Source organism: Rhinatrema bivittatum, chromosome 8 (assembly GCF_901001135.1).
Source record: "Rhinatrema bivittatum chromosome 8, aRhiBiv1.1, whole genome shotgun sequence".
NCBI classification, from domain to species: Eukaryota; Metazoa; Chordata; class Amphibia; order Gymnophiona; family Rhinatrematidae; genus Rhinatrema; species Rhinatrema bivittatum.
The window spans coordinates 177,552,766-177,566,732 of NC_042622.1; the positions used below are offsets into that span (position 1 = coordinate 177,552,766).

The window sequence follows — 13,967 nt, forward strand, 5'->3', positions numbered from 1 at the left end:
AGAGACTGAAGCTGGAAGTTGCACAAGATAATACAGATCCGGTAGTGGCCTGCAGCATGGGGTAACCCAGAGAGTACCTTCTCTGTGATGAAGCTTGTGCTGGTGATCTCTGGTAGTGGTCTGCAGCACGGGGTAGGCCAGATGTCGGTGGTAATGAATGTACAAGGCTGTATGGATCCAGTAGTGGTCCACAGTGCAGGGTAACCCGAGAATCCACACGAAGAAGGAAGAGTAGGTCCAGTACTCACTCAGAGTCAGAGGAAGCCAGTTGTAGAGTAGGCACCGAGGAGACCCGGAACAGGTGTGCTGGAGGGTCATCCGAGGAACGGTGATGAATCTCACCGAAAGTAAGGTGAGACAGGTAAGATGGCTCTCCGAGAAGCAGATAGCCCTAGGTGCGACAAGGCCCCCGAGGAGCGGGTACCGAGATCACCCAGTCAGGAACAGCAAGACGAAGTCCCAGAATGGCGGAATCTAGCAGGACAGGAATCCTTGCTAACTCGTAGCTTGGATAGTCAGCTAAGCTTAAGTATAGTAGGCGGATGATGTCATGCAGTGGGGACGCCCCCGAGGTTCCCGCCATGACGCATACAAGAAGGGGGCAGGCGCGCGCGTGCCCTAGGTTACCCCAGATGCAAGATGGCGCCCACGCCATCCCAGGCACGCCATGGAGGTCGGCATGTGGAAGCGGAGGCGGCCATCCTCCCTAAACTCGGTGCAATAGGAAGAAAGGAGGTAAGCAACAAAGGTCGCAGCCGTCTGCGACCGACGGGCGCAACAACCCTCTTAATTATTACTGGTGCTCAGGTGAACACAAAGTTGGACATCATCACTATTTACAAAATCCAGGTCCAATATCACCCCTCCTCTTGATGGGTTCTGTCACCAATTGTCTGTCTGAGCAGAGCTCCTTGAAGAGCATCTACAATCTCTACTTCTAGCTGATTCTCTAGAAGAGATACTCCAATCCACATCCAGCAGGTTAAAGTCTCCTACCAAGAAAACCTCTGCCTTCATTCCCATCTTATCATCATCTCTGGCCAGATCTCTATCTAGTTCTTCTGTCTGGGTCAGAGATCTGTAAAGCACACTGGTGAGGATGCCATGCTCCTAAGACAGTCCACAGGACTTCCTCCTTTCCCTTCACACCCTGTATTTCAGTTGCTTTAATACTTTTGACATAAAGAGCTACTCCTCCCCACTTTCTGCCATTTCTGTTCTTCCTAAACAGATCATAGCCCGGTATAGCCATAACCCATTCATGGAACTCATTGAACATTATCTAAGTCTGCCTCCACCATTAGCACTTGCAGATCTGGAACCTTGCTTCAACTGTGAGTATTTGTGCTCATCGCTTTCCAGCAATTTCTCTTTGGCTCATTTTTACTCTGTATAGCCTTATACTTGGTCTCCTTTCCTACCCTGCTGCTGAAGAGCAAACTATTAAGGATTTCTTTTGTCCTTTTTCCCATTGCTTTATTTTCGTTTATAATGGTGGGTGCCAAGGCAGCTTTCAGAAATTTAAATTACTTATACCTGCGCAAGAAGGAAATGTGGATAAGAATGACAACAATCATTTGTTTGCTCCATATATATGCTGAATTATTTTTAAAAATGTTTGGTAGGCCCGTTACTTAGAAAGAAGCGCTAAGTTTTGGGTCCCCCCCCCCTCCCAAATTAAAACTTCATTCTTATTTGTTATTTACACAACACTTAAGTGCTCACGTTTTGACATATCTCTAGTATGGGAGTTTTTTCAATAGAAACTTTTTTTTTTTTTAAACAGTGCCTAACAGTAAGACTGTTCTGCCCCATCTATGGGACATAACTTACCTGTTTTACTCCAGCATTATGGCTGGCATGTAAATCCACTTGAATTTGTAGAAATAAGGATCAACCAACAAGCTATAGATGAGACCTTTTAAATTGGACTAATAATAAATACATCTGTGACCAGGTTTTGAGAGCTGTGCTCCTTTCATCAGTTCAGTTTAAATAGCTAGTCACAAATGTATTCTAGACAATGTTTCAAACTTTAAGAGGCTAAACAAGTCTCAAACACAGAGTGATTGTAGGAAATGACACAATCAATGCAATAACATATCAAACCGGTGAAATACAAAGGAAGTGGAAGACACAGGTAAAAACAGAACATCACAACCATCTCAGGTACAACCACCTCATCTCACCTATCTATAATTAACCCCACCCTTGTCCCATGCAGTCACATTTGTAAGAAACCACTGTCAGTCCATTATTCGAAAGAAGATCTCTATTGGATGGATATGGCCGCAGTATAGGTCACAGCATACAACTATTATATTATAAAACAATTACTAACATTCATTCAATTTACAAAACATCAATTACTAAAATATTCTCAATCCCTTAGGGGTCACCACGCTCTCACCTGCTGAATTTCAATTTGCTAAATGCTCCATAGGATTCTGCTACTGCAATGTAACATCATTGTGGACGCAGGGCCGTCGAAGCCGTGCTCCAATTTCATAAGGGTTCTATAGTATCATGCTACAGCAATGTACCGCCATTGAGGGACACAGGGCCATCGAAGCTTTGCCCCTCAGGTTTTCCTGCATTCGATCCTGGTAACCGACGAAGTTCTCAGCAGTGCACTAAAGTCCTGCTCTGTAAAAGAGCCGGTGTCACTACTTAAGCATGCCAAAACAATTTTGGATGATGTGCAAGCCAATCCCGTCCATCAAAGCCAAAGACTTGACAGTCAACTCATCTCGCTGTCACTCACCGATGCAACATAGGAGCAGGAATACCATGCTACTTGGGGGTTTTCTACCCAACCAGCTTTCAAGAATTTCACATGCCGTGCTCTCCAGGTTGTGGTCAACCCCCGCCACAAGCCCATAGTAGTAATACCTCACTTGCCGCGAGCACCCCACCAACCCACCTGCGGCCATATCTTGCAACCAACTGATGCTGCCTAGAGCTTTAATACTCGTAATGCTCTTATTCAGTATCTTACCTGAAATGCATACTGTTCCAGAGATAGAACCATCCCTTCAGAATTCACAGGAGGATACTGCAATATAGACACCCTAAGTGATTGCCTCCATTCTGGATTGTGCTGAATATCACCATGTGCCTGTTGAGCCCTCCATTCTGAAACCTATGGAGTCTATTACATGGGATGTGCTGTATGCAGTAATAATTGAATGGGAATATGGTAGTTCTGAATCACTCCAACTGCCAGGGGTCCACTGAGCTCATTTCTAGAGCATAGATGAATAGCTCTAAATTGCCTAGTGTTTTGTCTGAAGATCTTGCCATAAGAAATGTAATAACTATTGTATAGTGTGAGGTGGCAGGAGCCGGAAGATCAAAACAAAAGAACTTATAACAAATACACTTAACTAATGTATTAGCGAACACTGGGCGATTACAAGCCCATACTATTCCAGGGTTACTTTTCCAGGACCATGCATATATACTAGGGACTAGGTTATTGACATGTGCCAATCAGCCTTCCATTCCCTTGCACGAATTGAGGAAATTAACTTTGAGTTTGCCCCAATGCTGTGCCTGTTATGATGCCACCCTGTGAACACTAAATGAAATCCTACTTGGACAACTCCTCCTGGAGGACAAAAGAAATTTGGCATGTAAGGGCTACTATTGCTATGGGCTGTCACAAATACCTTATAGGGGCGAGCATATATGACAGTTTGGGCAGGTAGATTGCTATCAAGAAAAACATCTGACCAGCTGGCGCTTCCCTGCCCCCATTCATTGGGATACCCTCATAACAGAATCAGGAGAATATGCAGTGATCTTATTCCGGGCAGGATAGGTAATGTAACTAGTCAACAACAAATCAGAATAGTGCAGGTGCCTGAAGACCCAAGTGCCCCAAATTCAATAAAGTAATTAACAAACGAAAGTTAACCCCTCATTTCCAAACCCTTGCCAATGTATGAATGAAAGCTTAGGGTTTCACCTGCCCGAAGTGAATCACCACATGTGACATATGACTAGATGCCCTGCTAAAGAAGGCATCAGGGATAGTGAGTATCCTCTATAACTAGTAACTCAGATAGCCAAGTATATATGACGGAGGGGTACCGAGCAAAGGCATCCAGATGCAATTGATGGCTATCCAAACCAACCAAGGCCAGAATGCATGAACTAAAGGAACAGACTTCCCACTACTTACAGTTTAATTTGTAATTCATTTTACAAAGATCATTATTTACAGTGCTCAACTCCTAGATGGCTAATGCTGCCCCTTAAAGTAAGGACATATGACAGTCATAACTTTACAATTGTGTCCGGATTTATGACCTGGTTATTTACAATGTCTTTGTGTTTCTTTTGGAAACAGGTGAAGACTCATCTGTTCTGGGAGGCCTTTGAGGGAGTGCAAGGTTTTTGGGTTTTTGTTTTGGTTTGTTTTTTTTAATTGTTATATTGTTTCCAATTTGTGTATGTGAAATTGTAAGCTGCCCAGAACAGATGTCTGGTAATTGAGCAGGTAAGAAACTGCTGTAAATAAATAAATATAGAAGGCAACTGCTTTTTCTTTGGTGCCATGATATTGGAAATCCAGAAGGGTAGTCAATGGTCCTGACTCTCTGCACGGAAGTTTTTGATGCTGGCAAAATCAAACAGTGGAACTGGTGATGGCTCTAGCCACATTTTTTCTTCAATACATTTAGTTTAGTTCCATAAAAAGTTTCCAGAGATTTGACCAAAATACCTCACTTTCTGGAAAAAAACCAAGGCATAGCTATTGAACCAGGCCTTTCCTCAGCCGGCTCATGCATTAGGAACATTAGAGTCCTTATGCCATACAAATGGCACTCAGTGTTAACTACATTTAATCATGTTATACCTATCCAATTCTTAATTTCTGTAATTCACTTTGAGACCAAACCTGGCAAAAAGTGGAATATCAAATGTTCATAAATAAATGATGGGAGCCTCAATCGAATTTCAGGAGGAATTGCCGTCTACTGGCAACACTCACCAAGCTCACTAAGCTCCGCACCACAAACGAAAGGGCCCTCTCCCAAGCAGGTCCTTTTCTCTGGAATAAACTACCCACCTCTCCGCCAAGAAACCTGCCCAAAAATATTAAGGCAAAACCTCAAGACCTGGTTCTTCAAGCACTCATACACCTGACCTACACCCAACCTCCCGCACCCCGTCTCCAATCCCTTCCCTCTCTCCTCCTCCTCCCCACCCCCTCACTCTCTCCATTTACTCCACTTATATTTAACACTATCCCATTTCCCACTTGCAATCCGCTGCATATCTGCCTCATAAGCTCCTAAAACTTCATTTCTCTACTAAGTTTATTCACGGTTTCCCTTCAAAGTATACGTATCCCTCCTCTAAGTGTATTTAAGGACATTATAAGTGTACATAAGGACATTATAATCTCACACACGTGTATATTTACCTCCTCTAAATGTAGATTTCCCTACCAATTTTCAGAATTCTCTGCTCCTCCAAGTTTAGCTAACCTTAATTACGTAACCTCCTTAGATATTTGTTACTTGTAAAGACTAATTTGTTATATGTAAAAACTAATGGTTTAACTGTTCCTCATATAATCATGCAATAATTGTAAAGCCTGTTGCTAAATTTTTGTTATCTGTAAACCGATGAGATGTTCCCAACGTTCGTCGGTATATAAAAGCCATTAAATAAATAAACACTTCATTTGAACTTGTTGTCTCTTGAAAAGTCAGCAAACTCTACAGCAAAATAGATGGAATTAAGGAGCACAAACAAGTTATACGTACCTTTTTATTTCACTAATTTAATACATCTGTAACAAGCTTTTGAGAGATATCCGCCCTTCATCAGGTAAAGCATGAAACAGATTTACATATGGTTGAGGCAGTATACATGCAACTCTCTCTCATGTATATTCATTAGTGATATCCTGAAAACCCAAATGATTGAATTGGAGTTGACCACCCTGGTCACACAGTATAGAGAAATCATTTATTTTTGCTACAATAAGAAAATGCAAAGCATATCTTCTCTATTATTAATAGCTGGGATTATAAAACGTCTTCGGTTCCTGCACCTGGGGCAGGAGGCTTAGTAAAACAGTTTTATCATCGTCAAACATAAATTATCTTACAATTTCATATGCCGAAGGATAAGAGGTAAGTGGTGAGAAATACATTAAGAGAAAGAAGCACCAGAGTTTACCTTTAAATTTAAACCTACAATCTGTTTACTGAACAAGAACAAAACTAATCTGCAAAATTACCCAGGATTCATAACTAGGGGAGGGCAAGCCCCCTCCCATCTCCCTAAACCCAACTCCTCTCTTCCTCCACCCCATCCACTCTAAATTCCTGGTCCTCGTTCCCTCTCCCCTAACGCAGATGGTAGGAAGAGAGCAGTACTCTTCTTGGCTTTCATCCAATCATTTCTCTGTCTCCAAGTAGCTTGGCACCCTAGGCAGCTGCCCTTCTCACCCACCCTAGTTACGGCTGTGGCATTAGCAGTGGAGATGGGTCCAAAAGAATTGCAAATCACAAACCCTACCTGTCATCTAAATATTCAATTATTAGACTGCTCACATATCACAGTAATAACAAAATAGAGGAATGCATTTAAACATTTCCACTACTATTTACTTCAGGAAAATTCTTAAGTCACTCAAATGGCCAAATATCTAGAGATATTCAACCCTATAGTATTTTTCTCATACTGCAAAACCACTGGGGCCAGCTCAGGGAATATGCATTCTGTCCCACAGATTTACTTCTGTCCACGACTATCTGCTCTCTCTTCTAGTAAGTCTTTCCCTACGAACAGGATTGAGAAGACAATTCTGTTTAGTTCAAAGGCATCTGACTTTCTTTAAAATGCTGCATTTTAACCAAATGATTAATACTGTTCAGCATAAAAATTAAGGGCCAGATTTTCAAAAGGCCCGGCGACACGTGTAAAGCCCCGGGACGCATGTAAGTCCCGGGCTTGCAAAAAGGAGCGGGGCGGTCCGGGGGGGGGCGGGGCGGGGTCAGAGGCTCCCAGCACAGCAGCCATTTGCCACTCGGCCGGCATGGCTGAAGTAAGTTTAAAAACAAAAGAAAAAAGAAAAAAAAAGGTAGTGGGGAAAGGGAACGGGGGAAGGCAGCGCCGCTCAGTGCGGGCTCGGCATGCGCAAGGTGCACAATTGTGCACCCCCCTTGAGCGCCAACCCCATATTTTATAACATGCGCGCACCTGCTATAAAATCTGGCGTACATGTGCGCGTGCGGGTAGCGCACGCACATGTACGCCCGTGCGTACCTCTTACAATCTACCCCTAATAGAATAGAACATTTGCCAGTCGTTGTTTCAACTCTCCAATGAATGGGTGTGCGCCTTCCAGACCACTTGCAATTGGCTAGTAAATATTTCAGATTTTTCATCTTTGTTCTAGAGAGAACTGCAAATAACAGGTTTTATATTGTCTTTACCCAGTTTTGATTCAGTTGGATTTTTTTTTTTTTTTAATGTCTGAATTTTGGATCCAGCCAATAGTCTTCAAAGAAGCAACTTCCTATTCTAGTATTTCTGTGTGCATTATGGTTGATATAATTCATATGCAGTGAATAATGTCCTTGGCCTTCAGGGTATACCACCATCCACTGTGCATACCACTTATAATCATAAACTTCAGATCTCTGTTTGAAACAGCATATCAAAACCACTACCATTATATAAAATCATAAAATAATTTAATGGTTCCTATAATACTCGGACATGCCAATTTTCCAAGACCTAAGACCACCGAAAGCAGTTTAGTACTCTAAATTGTTGTTTTCACCCACGGTTTTTATAAAAAGGATTTTAAAAATCCCCCAACTTCTTGAATTTATGAAATATGCCAGCTTTTCTGCTTAACATGTGCAATTACAAGAGAGCATTTCCCTATGAAATCAGCGTGGATTCTGAAATAAGAGCTTTCTGCTACTCAAGCAACCATCAAAAGGTCACACATATGACCATTTCATTATATCATGCTCTAGAATTATCTCTAAGGGCATTCAAATGTCTTCAAGTTAACCAGCTCAAAAACTGGCTTGGTGCCTCTGCTGCCATTACAGTGTGTGGCCCTAAAATCAACAGCTGAAGATCCTTAGGAAAATGAAAGATCTTTCCCACCCCCCCAAAAAAAAGGTATTTTCTCCATTAATGGAGGTTTGCAGTGTGCCAAAAGAATTGTTGCTGTGTCCATCAGCAGTTGCTAAGCTCATCAAAGAGCTATATGTTCTGAGGGTAGTTCTCTGTTTGGCCCAAAATTTCTCCTGATCCAAGCCACAACTTGTAAAGTGACAGCATCAGTCAGAGAAGCCAGTGTACTAAAGTGAAATGAACACTGACCAAGGATGCACAAAAATGCACATTTATCAGATGAGCTAATAGGTAATGTAAATAACATGCAAATGAGGCAAGCACACATGTACTTCACCTATGGACTTTTATCACATAAACCTTAAATACCCCTCCTGAGACACACTTCATTTTCCTGCAATAATCCATCTGCGAAGCACCTATCATGTGTATGTTACCATGCTGCTAAACAGGTAATCAGCATCTCATTACTATGCATGTAAATGTGCAACAGTGTTTTGCAAGTGTGTTTGCAAGCTTTTAATATGAATACTTATGCTTGCAAGTTTAGTACACTGGCCTCAGAGTCACCTCAGACGTTTGCCAGCCACCCTTCTGAGGCTGCATATAAATCCGGAGTCCTGATTCTCCCTGCTCATTGCCTTGTTGATTTTAACCATATTTTCTCTAACAAACACATTTCCTGAAGTCTCTTATTTGTATTGTCTTTTATGTGCATCTGTACAGCCTAGAAATGATAAGCAGCAGCAGAGCTGGTCTGGAAGGTACTCTCCTTTTGGGAAAAAACTGCAATTGTGAAGGTCCTATCACCAAGCATGCACTTGAATTGGACCCCAAGTGCCAAAGCAGCGGTAACTAAGGGGGTCTGCATGTTTTGGTTCAGGATAGCAATGTGAAAACTGTTCTGCTAGTGCCAACACAGTTCTTTCAGTTCCTCCTACATAAGGAAACGAGTAAGGACCAGAATACACAGAGAAGCACAAGATCACAAAGCCCCACCCAGACCCCCATTTTCCCTACCTCTGGAACGTCACAGACACTTCTCGAGTTCCATACAAGAACAAATGGTATGTTATATATTTTCTGCAATGTGCACTAACTTTTGCTTTTAATGCCTAATAAAATAATGAACTGAAGAAACATACCCACTGCTTTATTATACATTATTGCTTTGGATCAGAAATGGCACCCGATTATTAAATTAAAACTGTATGTTTATTACAGTATATCATTTACTCTTTGTAACTTGCCTTGAGCTATTATGAGTAAGGCATGTAAAAATATGTCTTAATAAACTAATTAATTATGTGGGGTCTTGGTCACAGGTTTGAAGGAGGCCCTTTCCAGACCACCAGTATCTGGATGCTAATTATGGGGCTCCTTTGTGCTTCAGAAGGACATGGTTTTTTTTATTTAAAAAAAATACATAAAGGTTTTTATTCCTGTGCTCTCTCCCACTGTAGGTTCTCATTTATTATGTACTGGTCTGCCAAGCAAAAGGTAAAACTAAAATATATATATATATATATATCTGCTTTCTTACCCAGAAGATCCAATGCTTTTACACATACCAAGAAGGGGTCTCTTGTCAGCAAAGTTATCACGCTTCTGGGGACCTGTTCATTACAAGAAAGTTACATAATGATTACACACATTCAGGTCTCACTGCGTAAACGAACAAAAAAACCAACAGTGGTACATCCACAATCAAATTATGAGCTAACTACTGGCACGATCACAACAAGTGCCTGCTCTCCTGCACTATCATCGGGAACAGCTTGAGGCCAACAAAATTCATTATCGTCATTCCCATTCATTTATTACGCACATTTCCAACATGAATTACAGCAAGTTCAGACTTACAACAGCGTTTGAAGCACTGCTGGAACAGACACCTAAGAAAATGTTTCAGGTCGAGAGCAAAGTAAGGTACAATAAATGAAGGTATAATGAAGCAGAGGGATCAGAAAGCACAGGGATATTTCCAAGAGATCTTTCTGGCGATGACGGAGTAAGGCTCAAGGTATCTTCTAGGCAACTGAGTAGGTGTAGGGTATTTTCTCATTTTTCCAGTCTCTCACTCATAGCAAGGAGCTTTGATATCAACTCAGCCATCACATTCAGTTGAATGGAAAAATTGGCTGGCACTGGTGTCAGCCTACTGTAGCACTCAAGGGTAATCTCCAAAGGAGGGTTCTCTTCCCCGCTGCCATAAGGGCACAGAAAATAATTAAAGAGAGACGAAACTTATGCGACGAGGGTGAGAAAGTGGAAATAAGAAAATAAGTAAAAAGTAAGACTTGTAACATGTATATCCATAATTCTGAGGAGCCTTCTATTTCAGCAAATGAATATGTAGTTCACCAGTTTAAATACTAACACATAATGAAAAGAGAACATTAGTAAGAAAACTTGGTAGTGGATAATATCAGATTAACAACTGTCAGGCTCCTGAGATTGCAGAGAACATGTGCAAACTCTGAAGTTTTGGGGCGAAAAAATAATTCCATCAATTGTCTAATATTTTTACAACCAAAATTGTGTGTTTTCCTGTGTGAAGGACAGACATCCCTACTGCCTGCCCTGTGTTTGAGGGCATGCAGGAGAATGGGTTAAATGAGTAGCAAAATCCATCAAATATCCTTTACTTAAAACTCCTTTTATTCTTAATCCTTTTAATTCTGTCATAGAACACTACAGCATGATCAAAAGCTAAAAATCCTGATAAACCATACAATTAAAGTAATGAAAGCTACCCTGCCAGGGCAATGCCACCTCCTCCATCACTTATAGCTAAATGAGGTAACACCAGGCCCATCAGACATGAGAAGTGTTAAATTAATTTATAACTTGGGTGGGATAGATTGAACAGACTTCAAGAACTGTGGATCATGTCAATCCTTTTCTGCTGGCAGGCTCTGCCTCGAAAAAATAAAGACACCTCGAAGACCAGTATCAGTCATTCAGATTGGTAGATCTGGCATTTTATGACCAACAAAATCCTTTTACAAGGGAGATATGTGTTTACAAAAAAAAGGGCCTGAATCAGTAAAATCACAGATCTGCACACAGCAAACTCCTGCCACCGTCATTCTTCAGATACAGAGCTCTACTACTACACATTTCCATAGCACTCCACTTAGGGGCCGAGGCAATAAATATGCACAGAAAGCGGGCACTAAACAGTCAGCGCCCGATTTTTATTGTGCCCCCAGGTGCCCCCCGGGGGTGCCATGCAATATTTAAATTAGGGGGTTGCGTTAGCAAGGAAGTGCTACGGGCACTTGCGTGCCCCTAGTGTCTCCTTGCTAACGAGAACCCGATCGGCATCGGCCATCTGCCAGTTAGGAAAACCGATGCCAAGTTTATCGGCGGTTTTCCTAAATACCGTACAGCTGCACAGGCAGGAGGTTCAAGAAACAGACACTTGTCAGTTGAGCGTCCGTTTCCTGCACCTGACTGCTAGCTTTTTTTTTTAGTTTTTAGTTTTATTTTTCCTCCTACTTAATATCACAACGATATTAAGTAGGAGGCAGTACAGAAAAGCAGTTTTTTCTCTTTTCTGTACTAGTTTTAAGAGTGCTCAGATTTCAATGCCTGCTCTAGGCAGGTGTTAATTTCTGATCACTAAATGTGCGTCCAAGACGCACATTTTTTTTTTTTTTTTGCATCATGCATTTGCATGTGATGAGTGCTATTAGATTCACTCCGCGTTAAGGGGATTAGTTAGCGCCTATACAACCTATGTCCAACTGTGGGTTATACAGTGCGCTCAGGTGAGCGCACTGTATTGCATCAGCCCCTAAAGGGACAATGCAAGAGAAATCCATTGCATTTCAAAAGGGCATCACACTGTGCAACTGAAATACTATTGACTTCCACTCTGATTACAGGAGTTAGAAGGAAAACATTTGATCAAAATACTTTACTGTGAAAACTCAGGTGCTCCAGGGGGCTTGCTTCAGTAATTGGATTTGAAAGGTGAAATCTGCACTCAGAAGTGTCCATGGGCACCTCATACTCTAGACACATTACAGAAGAAATATCTAGAGTCTGGCCAAAGGAAGGGCGATGGCTAACATGGGTTTTTGTACTTACTGGGAAAAGCGGGTTATGATAAAAAAAAAAAAAAACCCAATTTCACAGGCTTTAGTAAAGTACAGGATGATGAGATTTTCCATAGAAAAGGAACCTTGATATGAAGGAGGAAGAAGGAAGGCTCACAGGTAAAATGAGAACATACTTTCAGAGGCTGGTAGATGCCTAGAATAGCCTACCAGCAACCAAAACTGTGGCTGTGCTTGGGACAGAGAAAGAGTGCACAGGTAAGTGCAGGTGGAGGGTAACGAGGGAGAGGAGAATACAAACCAATGCATGAAGCGTGGCAATAGCTCCATCAGGCTTCCAAGAAGAACCGGGGGGGGGGGGGGGGAGGGGTGATCTGCACACAATGACCATGGCGACAACCCCAACATCAGTGAGAACAGGGGAGCTGGAGGCTCCCACGACAGCCTCAGTTTTGGTAGCTGTTTGGATTATTACAAAGCTTTGTGGTAAGACAAACCAACATATAAGCCTTAATTAACACACAGTCTTTTCGTATTAAAATATGTTACCATTCTATGTTGGCACATGTATAATTTGTAATCTATACCAATTATAGTTTTTTCTTATTGTGCCTTTCTGTAAACCGTTGTGATGGTGAATTAACTTAACGACGGTTTAGAAGAGTTTTTAAATAAAAATAAAGAAAGAAAGAAATGAGAGGGGTCTGAGTGTCCCATTACATATAGAACTATAAGAACCAAAGAGGAAAAAGAGGAAAATGACGAAATGGCAGAAATGATTTACCAGCGGTAGTGGTAAAGACCAGCACCTTAACAGAATTTAAACATGTTTAGGTCAAATACAGAGCACGATGGGAAGAAGTGAATTGAAAACCTGAATTAAAGATATGGAGGGACGGGTTGAGGATGTTGGTTTTAGTCTGAGAATTGATATGCATATCTACCCAAAGTGATACAGAACTTTTGATTTCGCCTGCTTAATGCTTTTGAATATGGACCTCTTTGTAGGTATTTTTGTGCTGATCTTAAAAAAGATATTACAGCAAGAAAGATCTAATATCTATTTTACCTATATTAAGAATAAACTGTAAAGTATACATTTGTATGCAGAAGTAATGAACGGACACTTGAAAACGTTTGCTATATTTACACGCCGTACACTTATTTCTCTTATTTTTTTTTAAAACAAGATTAATTTATCTAGATGGCCCAGCATAGCAGAGATGGCTACAATATATGCTCTTACAGTAACAGTTTAGATAAAGCATTATACTGGCCATGAATCGGTTATGAAATTACTTTTTATAATGAAAGTATAATTATTAAAATATCCTGCATTAGCAGTCTTCCTCTTTTCTGAAGCATAGGCTAAACTAAATTTGACATTCTTATGTCATACATTTCAGTTTTTTAAAGTTACATTTAAACTTCAATAAAACACAGATGTGGCATCCCCTGAAATGTCAGTATATTCCGAGCTCTGTGCTGAAATGGAATCAACTGCTCCAGTTCTCTCTCAAGCCACCACTCATCCTCCACACTGCACAAGTGTTTGGGCAGCCATGTGGACTGGAAACGTGTTTCCTTTCTGAAGCAAAGTGCTTCGCTTTCTTTTTTGACTATCTTTTTTCCCTTAAAGTGCCTTCAGAATTGCCAGAAGTCACTATGAGGAGAAAAAGAGACGATCATGTTCCATTCCTGTCCCTGCAGTACAATTTCCAGGCATGATCTACTCAGTTTTCGAAGATACAGTTACATAGTTTGAATGAAGATATATCCATT

At 41.3% G+C, this 13,967-nt stretch overlaps 1 protein-coding gene across 7 annotated transcripts in view; it reads right to left on the minus strand.

The window, feature by feature from the left end:
• Positions 1–13,967, minus strand: part of BCAS3 (BCAS3 microtubule associated cell migration factor) — a 969,760-nt gene that overhangs the window by 861,817 nt on the left and 93,976 nt on the right. For all 7 annotated transcript variants that reach the window (XM_029612008.1, XM_029612006.1, XM_029612007.1 and 4 more), the window contains exon 7: positions 9,662–9,734. In XM_029612008.1, coding sequence (XP_029467868.1) covers positions 9,662–9,734 — 73 coding nt within the window. The remainder of the gene's footprint in view (positions 1–9,661; positions 9,735–13,967) is intronic.